The sequence below is a fragment of the Lynx rufus genome, unplaced genomic scaffold, assembly GCF_022079265.1.
Source record: "Lynx rufus isolate CCGP_SWC_20201006 ecotype Redwood Valley unplaced genomic scaffold, mLynRuf1.p SCAF_7, whole genome shotgun sequence".
Classification (NCBI taxonomy): Eukaryota; Metazoa; Chordata; class Mammalia; order Carnivora; family Felidae; genus Lynx; species Lynx rufus.
This window is the reverse complement of record NW_025814889.1, coordinates 31,066,931-31,079,746: the sequence shown is the minus strand read 5'-3', so window position 1 is coordinate 31,079,746 and position 12,816 is coordinate 31,066,931. Positions and strand designations below refer to the sequence as shown.

The 12,816-nt window shown below is 36.6% G+C and overlaps 1 protein-coding gene across 1 annotated transcript in view; it reads left to right on the top strand.

The window, feature by feature from the left end:
* PARD3 (par-3 family cell polarity regulator) overlaps positions 1 to 12,816 on the top strand; it is a 550,937-nt gene that overhangs the window by 320,702 nt on the left and 217,419 nt on the right. Inside the window, exons 16-18 of the mRNA XM_047066308.1 lie at positions 5,563 to 5,752; positions 10,878 to 11,029; positions 12,083 to 12,127. Coding sequence (XP_046922264.1) covers positions 5,563 to 5,752; positions 10,878 to 11,029; positions 12,083 to 12,127 — 387 coding nt within the window. The remainder of the gene's footprint in view (positions 1 to 5,562; positions 5,753 to 10,877; positions 11,030 to 12,082; positions 12,128 to 12,816) is intronic.

Here is a 12,816-nt window from a genome sequence, read left to right as displayed (position 1 = left end):
AGACCTGCCAGCCTTCTGCTTTTACTTTGTCAGTATTTTTCTTTTTGCCAGGTTGGCATAAATGGAAGTAGGGGAAGGATACTAAAAACCATTCTACACCTGTTCAGTGACACACATTGTACATAGTTCACCACATTAATCTTTGCTTATTAATGATCACTCTTTTCACTGCTGTTGAATTTTCCATACTTTCTTGGTTTTGGTGTAAAACTTTATCTTTGTTAAATACTTTTTTCACTGATGAAAATTCAGACCCTTGAGAGAGAAAGAGAGTGCATGTGTCCCTGGATCTGTGTGCATACAAAGTGATACGCTGTAATTTCCCCTTTATTATAGGAACATAGGACTTGCCATACTGAATCAGACCATTGGTCCACCAGTTCCTGTAACCTGCGTCCTGCCTCCAATCCCTGATGCTTCAGAGGAAGGCGAAAAACTAAAACTAAAAAACCAAAAAACCCCAAAATTCACCTAGTGACCTTTTGAAATGTTGTCTATATGGGTTAAGGATTCCGTCATTTTCTTCATAGTCTGTTTGCCCTGATTTTGTTAGCTGTGGCTTCATTAGTCCACTTCAGTTCATATTACTGTTGTTTTCCCCTCCCCCTGCTAGAGATGGAATGGACTTTTCAGACTCCAGATGCTTTCCCCTGGGCAGCACTTCCCTCCCAGCTATGTGCTCTGTGATGTACTGTGCATGCCCTTTGGGAGTGGGGGTGGCAGACTCTTTACCCTCTGATGATAGGCCAAGTTAATGTTGAATGATTTAGATATTTTCTTAAGCTAGCTTTTACACATTAAACTGGAAACTAGGGATCCTGTATAGTTTTACCCTGAGAAATGTATATGCGTAACCCGATCCCATGTCTTGAGTTTTGCAAATTTGAGAATTCCTCAGTCTTCATCGGTCCCTATTCCAATATCAGCGACCCTAAGAAACAAATAGTTTGCTAAAATTAGAAATCATGGAAAAGATGTTAGCTGACAAGAAAATGCCAAAACAAGGTACCAAATATAAGATATTAGAGCATTGAATTCTATTAGCCTAAATCATTCGCGCTAGTATGTATTGATTTGCACAGTACCTAGGTACATGGAAGTTTCTCAGGTAGCTCTTGTGTGGTTACAGGTTGTCTTTTGTATGTTTAGAATAACTCCTACATACACACTTGTGGACATGGTGGTATTTACTTCATGATCTGCTATGATTCAACTAGAGCTTTGTATTGAAATTCCAGCTTATTACTTTAAGAAATGACTAATTTTATGCAAACAGGGTGAGTTTTCACCTGTGAAAATTCATCATGTGAGACTCTAGACCAAAAAGGAGCTTTGTGGCTTTCTAATTCATTTCTGTGGGAACACATCTCAGGAGGGAAGCTTCTAAAAAAATAGATCAAAATAGGAAGAGATGTTAGACTTGGAAGGATGTCAGGGGTCATCAGCCACACTTTCCCACTTAACAGATAAAGGAACAAAGTCACAAGATCCCATGGTGATTTTTTGTTTTATGTTGTTTTTGGTTATTTCCTGTTTCTAAAAGTAGACCTCTCTGGGGAATACTGAGACCACACAATAACTATTAGTGACATCCATTCTTTATTAACATCAATTTATAAATATCTACATCTTTAAGCAAAAGACATTAGGCAGCCTCCAGAATCTGTTCTATTCTGGCAAACAAAGTGATCTAAAAATCAAAACCTCATCTTTGAAAATAACCTTAGGTATCTACTCCAACTGAATTATCTTCTGTTCAGAGGAATTAGGGATCAGAGAAATTAAGTGACAAGTCTGAAGCCACAAGGTTTCTGTGTTTCTAAATCAGTTAGGATGTGTTTTTTTCTGAGTCCCGAGTCCCACACTACTTCAACCTTCATCGGTCCTCCTAGCTTGTGGTCTAATCAACCAGAGTTGTCACCAAGGCAAGATTTCTCCAAATGTCTTCTGTATGGACCTACTTGCCACTATCATGGATATTCATCGAAAAGAAATCTCTGGAGATCCTACCTACGATTTCTTTTTTACAAAAGCCTTAAATTTTTTTTTTTTTTTACAAATTGCTGGACTATCTTAATCTAATAATCACAAAACAATAAGAGGCATGGTTAATTTAACCAACACTCTCGCCCAAATACATCACAAGTTGACATTTGGGGACATGGAACCTTAATTTTTTTCCCCCAAATTTTCTTTTTAAAGCAACCCCAAATCTGGTGTATTCATTTTAGAATTTAATCTCAGTAGTTTTTATATTCATAGATTTGTGGTGAGTTTAAATAATACTTTTGTTCAGCATGTTTTTATCATGTTAGAAATTCAACACAGAAAAATCGAACATTAATGTCTTTTTTATTGTGAGTCAAATCACTGGAAAACTTTTCATCTGTTTCTAGTGTCATTAATGGTGTTGCCTTCTATGTAAATGTACCAATGAATAAACGTTTAGTGACCAATCATCTGTATCTCATTGTTTCACTCCTCTTTAAGATATTGACTGGTTTAAATTTTAGTTTATAGTTTGTTGGTTAACTAGTTGAGGAAGGAGGAATATTTATCCATCTAAAAACAGATCACAGGCTTCTCAAGTCACCCTTGGAAGGTTTCACGTTGATGATGTGCCCTGTACCAGCACACATCATTAAGAGGTATTGTTTAGGTGGAGTTTGTTAAACATGTAGTTTGATAATTGAGTTGTCCATTACTCCCTGTATATTCCTGCCTCCAGGTTCAGAAACCGCAATTCCTGGCAAGCATGTTAAGAAGTGGGAAATTGATGAAAAATGTGAATTCTCAAATCTTTGAAATATTAGCCCCCAGAATCATGGGTGAGAGAAAAAAGCTAAATTGTTTTCTTACTATTAGGAAAGTTTCTTGCCATTTATGCCTAAAATTTTGGATCACTTACGGTACAATATTTCTACTCAAAACAGCATATTATAAAAAAGGATTGTCATATGAAGAGCCATTCAGTGTTCCATATTGCTTATTAGGCTGTCTCTCAGAATATATTGTGTAAACCCAGGAGTTTTAGTTTTTGTTTTTAAAAACGAGTGCACTGTAATTACATCGTGATTTTTCCTTTCATTAAATTTTGCCTTTGTGAGGACTTGGCATTTAATGCTGTGACACGTGCCTTGTCAGTGGTGAGCTGTCAGGCATAACTGGTTTTGTCATTCTGTACACTTTTTGGGCAAAAAAAGTATGTCTTGAGAAGGACATATTTCTTTTGGTAATAGTACTAGAATGTCCAGCCTTATTTGTGAATGATAATTTTTTGGACAGTTTTCTGTCTTTCTGTACTAAAGTCCAAAAACTCAAGTAGTAAATGAGTGATTTGAATTCAGGAGAGGAAAACAATGAAGTATTAAATTTGATTTGCTTTATAATCATGAGCATTCATAAAAAGTTGCTAGTTTTCACAGTTTCTCAAAACGAACACATGTCAAATCAAAACAGAGTGTTTTCCTTGATAAAAAGCTGTGTTGATATTTCAGTGAGCATATAGTATTTCTATAATAAAGTAGTTGGTGCTAGATGATGAATACACTTGAAATTTCTAACACGTCTTCTTCTATGAGTTGTCCTGGAAAGATACGTATCAACCTAAAATTTTTCCTTTGTTAAAGGTCTAGAATGATATATATCTTTAAAATCCTTCAAGCCTATATATGCCATCCCATAATTGCCAAAATAATGTTAAAACAAAAAAATCATCATTTGTACATTCTTATGAATGTTTATCTTAAAAATTAGATCTTAAGACTGATGTTAAAATGTTAAAAACTCTCCACATGTTGCTGTTGTGCTATTTTATGTTTTTTTAATTTTTTAAAGTGTTTATTTTTATTTTTGAGAGAGAGAGAGAGAGAGAGAGAGAGACAGAGTGTGAACAGGGGAAGAGCAGAGAGAGGGAGACCCGGAATCCGAAGTGGGCTCCATGTAAAGTATAAAATGGTGCTTGTAGAAGGGAAAATACAGCAATCCGTTTTATTTGGGTAGGAGCCAGTAAAGCTGGCTTACCAGATTGGGATATTGGACTTAAAATGAGAGTTTTCCCCTCCTGCTGTAAAGTGACAGGGAAATTGTCAATTCTTGCTTTGTTGAGAGAGCCAGGCCAGTGGGCCTGCATCATATTGTGTTGTTTGTTTCTGTGAGTATGGCCTCTCATGACATATCCACTTGGACCCAAGCCTTGCACAATGAGTTCTTATTCAGAATTATGGCACAGTTTTTGAGGAGGAAGCCAGAAGAAGTATGGGTGCTTTCGGGAGGAAGATGTTATCATTTGGACCCCAGCTTTATCTTTAAGGATTCACGACTTGAATCATAATTTTGTCCCAAGAAATATAAACATCTGTCATGCTGACCCATGCACCTGAGCAGATTTTCCTGAAAGAAACTGATCACCGTAGATAGTAGAGAGTCTTTCTTTACCAAGAATGCTATATCCAAATTGAATAAATGAAAATGTACAGGCTCGGCCTGAAAATTTGGGCAGTTAGATCTTTTTTTTTTTTAATTTTTTTTTTTAACGTTTAATTATTTTTGAGACAGAAAGAGACAGAGCATGAACAGGGGAGGGTCAGAGAGAGGGAGACACAGAATCTGAAACAGGCTCCAGGCTCTGAGCTGTCAGCACAGAGCCTAACGCGGGGCTCGAACTCCTGGACTGCGAGATCATGACCTGAGCCAAAGTCGGCCGCTCAACCGACTGAGCCACCCAGGCGCCCCTAGGCAGTTAGATCTTAATCTTTTCGAGATCACTCTTGCCATCTCCCCACAAGGTCTTGATTCTGCATGTACTCATCTTTGAAGTGTCACCAGAATGCACTGTGAGCTTTTCTCTATCATGAATTTAATGATGTAGTTGCCGATGTCTAAAATCAATGTCCTCATTTCTCCTAGCAGAAAAGATCATATTCATCATTCAAAGCCCGACTGTGATGTTAACTTTTGTTAAGATCCCCAGCATTCTCTGCCTTCAGCTACCCAGGCAATTACAGCACAAGTGAATGCCATAGTACTTTGAGCACATCCTTCACAGCACCAATCACTTATCAGTTTTTGTATGTCTGTCTCTTTCTCTAGGGTGTGAGCTGTTTGGGGGCCGAGATTTAAGTCTTTCTTACATACTTGCTATGTGGTATGTCCCAGTGAATGAATGGGTGAATGATTGATGTAAGTCTGCAGGGCTTCCCTATAAATTTCCTGGTAAAATTTTTCAAAGGACTTTTGCAACTTAGAATCTGTGTAGCATTTTCATGTTAGAAGACATTCTGGAGATCATCTTTGGCGTTAGGAAACTTGAAACCAGCGAAATTGAATACTGTGCCGAGAGCTACATAGCTGCCATGTCAGAGGAGGGAGCGGACTTGAGGCCTCCGCTGGACATTTATTTATGAAAAATAAATTTCCTTCATTCTATGTTGTTCCACCAGGTTGAGCAGATGTTTGGAAATGTAGAGTTTTTCTAGTGTTGTAAAGTATTAACATGAATACACATAATGGATATCTAGATGGATATCTAGAATTTCTCTTACTTTTTTTTCCACTGGGCAGGTAAATACCAGCTGTCCCCCACAGTGAACATGCCCCAAGATGACACTGTCATTATAGAAGATGACAGGTTGCCAGTGCTTCCTCCACATCTCTCTGACCAGTCATCTTCCAGCTCCCATGATGACGTGGGGTTTGTGACCACAGACGCTGGCGCATGGGCTAAGGCTGCAATCAGTGATTCAGCAGACTGGTAAGATCACGTGCCGGGGTTGGAAAACATGAGTTAATTGCAATCACCTTCATTTTATGTTTAAATGGTCTATCATTAAGTGCAGTTAATCAATTTTTTTATGGCAGTGTCCTATTTTCATGATTTTAATACTCTTAATAATCACTCTTTTAATAAAAGATTCCCACCAACTCTGTAATCTTGCCCCATTGTTTTAGCATTTACAGGGCTGTACTTAATAATTCAGCCAAAACTACAACAAAATTACCACTAACCAAAAAAGAAAAAAAAAACCTACTCACTTAAGTCTCATTGTTAATTATTTTAGATCTGTTTTAATTTGATGATTATTATTTATTAAATCAGTTCAAGCAGATCTCTGAGGTGACTGAAAGTTTATAACAATTAGATGACTTTGGCCAAATTAATAGCTGCTATGTTCGGGGAGTGGGAATAAGCTTTTTAAAGGTTTTCTTTTTATAGTGCTGTCACCCTGCCATTTAAAATGCTTCCTGCTTGCTTTTAACATTATGACTTTTGGGGCAGCCTAATGCTGTTTCTTTCTCCTGTATCTTCCAAAACATAATAAAGCATTTGATATTGTTGAGCCAATGTGTGGCACGTGAATGTGGATGTGTGCCACAATCTGCATGCCTAGTAATTATACACATCCAGAAGCCAAAAGGCAAGTCCCTTCTAGAGATGACCTTGTGAGGTTGTAGTGATAATTAACAAAGCCATGTGAAGTGTTATACCAGAATTTTCTTATTGCCCTTTCTCTGGGGTGTTCCATGAATACATCAGCAAAATGATATTTAAATCCTTTATCACTTACCCGTTGCTGTTTTCTGTTCTTACCTGAACTTGTGGCCACATCCGTTATCAGATAGGAGGATTGTGGGGGCCTGGCGTTGATTTGTGTTAACAATTATAGTGGTGATCTTAGCAAAGTTACCCTCTCCCCAGCCCTCCTCTCCGCTCCTTACAAAACCACACAAGCATCCAGCACACTCACCTGTGAATTCTGCAGATGTTCTCTTGGAATAGTCCCACCTGTTATTTGGATCCTTGAAGAGTCCATCTTTGTCTTTCCTTTCCTTTCCTTTCCTTTCCTTTCCTTTCCTTTCCTTTCCTTTCCTTTCCTTTCCTTTCCTTTCCCTTTCTTTCTTTCTTTCTTTCTTTCTTTCTTTCTTTCTTTCTTTCTTTCTTTCTTTCTTTCTAAGTCTTTTATTGAAAACACAAGATGTAGAAATAGAGCAACACTCAAGCCTGCATGATATTAGCTTGTTTTTGAATGAGGTTTTTGGTTCAATGTAGAGGGGGAAAATACAATATAAAGTCAAATTCCATTTGAAATCCACAGATGCTGTTCCACATACTGCTGCAGTTTGTATCTGTTTCTGAAAGTGAAAGCAACAACAGGAAAAGTAAGGATTCGATATTTGCAGTATTCAACTTAGGGACAAAGCCTTTGAATCTCCACTGTGATGAGAATTGTGGAGGTGGCCATAGGAATAGATCTGTTTGGGGCCTTAGAAAGCACTGTATTGGTGAAAATAAATAAGTAACTAGCAGGAATAGATTGTGGCATTAATTTCTCTAAGGGCATCCATAAAATGGTAAGGACTTGTGCGATTTTGCTGTGGGGAAAGTGGAGCAAGGAAAGGAATATGAATGAAGGGTTATCCAAACAAGAATGGCAGCTGTTCTGAATCACAGCAGAAAATGTAAGCTTTTCCAGCCTGACAATATCTCCCTAATCCTTGATGAAAATGTTATGAAAACAAAAGGGCAATAAGACAGGATTAATAACTGGAATTTTAATAATGTTGGGGGGTCAGGGTATGGTTACATTCTTTAAAGAATCAGCTGTCAGTTTTGCAATCTAACTTGTTAAATATTCTAGTGTACTGTTTATTGTGTCTAAAATTAGTTTAATGGGTATATTGATAGGGAAGAATTAATTATGTCATGGTTTAAAAATATTTAGTTATTTTAAGACTTATTAACACACATACTCATTTGACATTTTAAATTGTGTATGTTTACAGTTCACTGCACAATTGTGGAAGGCTAAATATGTAAAATGGCTAAACTTTTAATTTGTTAACGTAGAATATACTTTTTTCACTCCATTAATTGTTTCAGGGAACATTAATAGTGTTTTTAAGGAGAAACAAGGTAAACCGGCAATTCTAATCTTAGTGACAACATCATTCCAAGGATATGACATTAGTTTAAAAAATATGCCGATGTGTGGTAGTTAGGTAACATTAGCACCAACAATTTGTATTTCTTTGAACAAGCTTTTACCAATAATTTCTATTAAATATGTATTTCATGAGCAGAATATTGAAAAGATCAGCTTTCAACATATGAAATAATTATTCTTATTGAAAATAGATAATATAGAGTTTACTCTTGCAAAATTGCATCATAGTTCTTCTATGGGTTTTTAATTTTTACTTCTAGAACTATATTTTTCCTTTTTTAGCATTTTATTTTTAGTTTTTTTTTTAACTTTTTAAAATGTCTATTTATTTTTGAGAGAGAGTAGGAGGGGGTGGGGCAGAGAGAGAGGGAGACAGAGAATCCGAAGCAGGCTCCAGGCTCTGAACTGTCAGCACAGAGCCTGACCCAGGGCTCCAACCCATGAACTGTGAGATCCTGAGCTGAGCCAAAGTCAGACACTCAACCAACTGAGCGATCCAGGCACCCCTAGGACTGTATTTTTTAATTGGGGTATATGTGCTCTGGAAATTATAAGCAAACTATAGTAAGCATAGTAGTACCTGACTACTACTACAAGAGCATAATATATAAGCATACATCAATTTAAGAAATATGAGCAATGTGTAATTATATATATAATGTATGCTATAGCTATAAATACCTACATGCATGCACACATATATGTATACACAGTATGTAATCATAGTGATATGTTGGAGGGGCACTGAAGGCTTCAAGATAAACATGACCCTTTTTCTTATTACACCAAATTTATTCAAAGTTTTACAGAAAAAATATGGTATATTAAAAATGAAAAGATTAAGTGTATAGTACAAAGAAGAAAACATTTATTAGGATATAACATATTCTTTTACAAAATAAAACTGTTCTTGGTGAACTCTCACGGCCTGTAGGATACATCTTCTCATTTCTCAATACCTGGGCCAGGACTAGGGTGAGACAAGCCAAGTGACCAGGATACAAAATGTAGGGAAGGAGTTACTGTCAGGTGTTGACCCTCTACTTGCCTGAGCCTGAAAGTGCTTCCTTAAATTCTGAGTAAGGGGCACCTATCTTGTGTCATCCTAGGGGCCCTACTCTGTACTTGGTGGAAAAGATTGGGAAAGGCTGTTCAGAATCCTTGAGTGTTTTTAAGGACCCCATCTCTGTTATAATTTGTATTATATTGATAATTTGAGATAGAAAGTCTTTGTGGGGTGATAATCACTTACCTTGTATAGTGGTTTGCAGTTTACAAAGGGCTTTTACATAATGTCCTTGAATTCCCTTATTGGGCTCTTAAGGTGGGTAAGGCTGCTATTCTCTTTATTGAGCATTATTAATACAGTAGGCTCAAAACATTTCAGGTCACTTAACATGACAGCAAAGCATTTTCCTTGATGTCTTTCTTTTCACAATTTTGGATTTAGCTCTTCTCTAAGAGCCAACTATCATTTCATGCACAGTAAACTGCAGCTACATTTTTGATATATATCCAAACCAGATCACTCTTCCTTTACCTGTGTGGATGGTAATTCTCTACGGCCATAAAAGCGAGAGAAATTTGCTTCCATCAGAAACATAAGGAAGGCTGTCATAAACTCTGCTGGCATGGTGGCAGTGGCCACTGACCTTCTTAGTATGTTTAGTTAGCTGTGGAAGGATTTTCTCCTACCTGGCCAGGTAAGGAAGGTGGCAGGGCGCTGACACAAAAGAGCGATTGACTTAGTGTGCCCAGCACAGAGAAAAACCATTTTTATTGTATGAACTCTGGTCAGAACACCTAGAAGTGCTTAAAAAAATTTTTTTTTAAACATGTATTCATTTTTTGAGAGACAGAGACAACATGAGCTGGAGAGGGACAGAGAGAGAGGGAGACATAGAATCCAAAGCAGGCTCCAGGCTCTTGAGCTGTCAGCACAGAGCCCCACGAGGGGCTTGAACTCACGAACTGCAAGATCATGACTGAAGCTGAAGTTGTATGCTTAATTGACTGAGCCACCCACATGCCCCCCTTGTGGTCCTTTTTAAAGTGTTCACAGATATTTTACGAATAGGAGTGATGCTGTGTCATCCCTTTCCACTTCCAACTGTGTCCTGTTACCAATGGTTTGCTGTGTGCCTCCTCATCTCTGCTTGGACTTCTGTGTTGGTGTCACCCAAATCAAATGTCATCTGGTCTCCTGTGTCCCTCCAGTACTGTTCATTCTCCCATCTGTGCATCCACAGCATTGGCTCGGTCCTTCTGTTGTAGTATTTTTGTTAGGAACTTGTAGATAACAGAGACCTTTTTCTTCTTTTCCTTTCCTGACTTTGGTACCCAGCACAACACCTTAGAATAGGTTCTCATAAAGATTTGCTCTGTTGGTTTCTTCTCCATTGAATAAATATTGCTGAGAAACTACATTCTCATGAAACTACCTGCCACAAAGGTGTTTTTTTCTACGTTTCTGACATCCAAGATTAAAGACATACTCATTTTACAACTTCTATTTGATTACAATTCATAGAGCCCCTTGTATGCTGTCAATATTTGTATTCATATATGAAAATTTTCCTCAGATATTCAATCCTTCCATTTTCTAAAATATGCCAGGCTTATTTTTGATAGTCACTTAGAAATAATGGTGTATTAGGGAACAGAGTGAAGAAACTGAGGGAAATAAGGGAGGAGAGAACTCACATGGAGAAAGAATGACTTTACACTTAAATTAATTTTGTATTTTCCCATCACCTCCTATTCTGCCACAGTTGTTTCGTTGTTGTTTTTTTAATGGACTACATTTTTGTTTCAGCATTTCTGGGGAATATGCATATACATAACTTTCATATGTGGGCATATATGATCTTTCCTAAAGTTGGATGTCCTCTTTTTTAGTAAATATTTTTATGTTTCTCTTTCTCTTCATACCAGCTCTTTGAGTCCAGATGTTGATCCAGTTCTTGCTTTTCAACGAGAAGGATTTGGACGCCAGAGTATGTCAGAAAAACGCACAAAGCAATTTTCAGATGCCAGTCAATTGGATTTCGTTAAAACGCGAAAATCAAAAAGCATGGATTTAGGTAGTGAGTACAATCTCCATGAATCTTTATCTAAATAAGGTTTAGATGCTTTCGGATTAAAATTGATAGTCCCAAACACATGTCTGTTTACTTTAAGCAATAGAAAAAATAAATGTGAAATGTGGCAATTTGGCAAAAATTAGTTTTTCTCTGAGTTTGTGATAACCATATTTCTCATAAGTGGCATGTTTACATAATGTGCAATATGTTAAAATATATGTTTTCCTGATAATCAAAGAAACAAACACATGCATATCATGCTATGTTCATGCATCTTTATTTGGAAGATGAAGTGTTTTAACATTTTGGATGTTTAAAACCAACTTTTTGAAATCGTATTTGGTTGGCTGTGGGATTCTTGAACTAGAAGGAGAAGTTTTGGAGAGAAACCATTATCTCAATCCATGTCTAGAATTTGGTTACTTCATGATATACTTCATTTCGTTGCTATTCTTTAAGGTTTATTTAATAGAAACTCTTCTGTGTTGATAATTAAGGCATTTAATTGAAGTAATAATTTGGGAGAATATTTATTGTAGAAAGTGTTTGGAAGCAAATGAGAGGAGGAAAATAACCATAGTTGTTCAATCAAACACCAATCAGGTAGTGTCTCTTTTTAAATCCAAATCCACCAAAAAGCAAACAAAAAAGTAAAGTAATTAATTATATCTATAAACCGATCAAATGATTTTAAAAACCTTTGTTAATCAGCTGAAACTTATTTATGCTGTTCTCTGGTGGCTGTTTGTACTTCAAGACTAAAAGCATTAATTTATCACATGCATAAAACAAAAATTTGGCGATGCATTGCCTTGGCTAATTATGATATGCTAACTTATAAATAACACACGTGTCTGTGAAATGACTGGCATTTTGCATGGAGACACTGCTTTTCCCCCCTTTTTTTGATTATGAATGTTTGCTTGATGTTTCATATTATTTGCATGAAATATTACCTAAGAATGATCACCTAACTGGAAAGATCCGGGAATGGTTGAAGCATGTTGGGCTGTGGGGACTAACTGTGCTAACCAGTATACATTTACCTTTTAACAGTAGCTGACGAGACTAAACTCAATACAGTGGATGACCAGAAAGCAGGTAAGAATGGACAGTTAGACTGTTGCCATAGAAACTGTGGTCCAAGGAGCTGATCATAATTATAGAGCTGCCAATCATATTGCATGTAAACATAAATATTCCAGTCTTGCACGGATGTTTTCATTTTTAGGAAATCACATTGTACGAGAAAAGAAAAATTTCCTGTTAGAAGGAATTTATCAGGGTGGTACATACTAAATGGAAATATAATTTAGTGTTTCAAAAATGCTAAAACAACCTATATTTTAATTATATTTGTATAGGAATGTTTTGTTGCAATTAAATAAAAATCAAAATCCTAAAAACAGTATCTCTTCTAGTAAACTCTTAAGTGTCTAAGTCATTTACTAGGTATCTAGCTTGATATCCAAACAATGGTTCTCAAACTGGTGATTTTGATTTGAAGGATAATAGCAGAAATATAAATATTTTTCACTCTATGACAGAATCCAATATTGCTGTCTTTCATTGTTCAGAAAACCTCAGTTTTTCTTCAGATGCAAGAATTGGCTTGTAGTTGTCTGACATTGAGTTAGACTATGTAATGCATAAGTTTCCTTATCTTGACGTGAACCTGTTTCAAAGGTTTTTTTTTTTTGTTTTGTTTTGTTTTTGTTTTTTTTTTAACTCATTAGGGCTTGCTTCTAAAATGCTGCCTAGGGGTGTCTGGGTGGCTCAGTCGGTTTGGC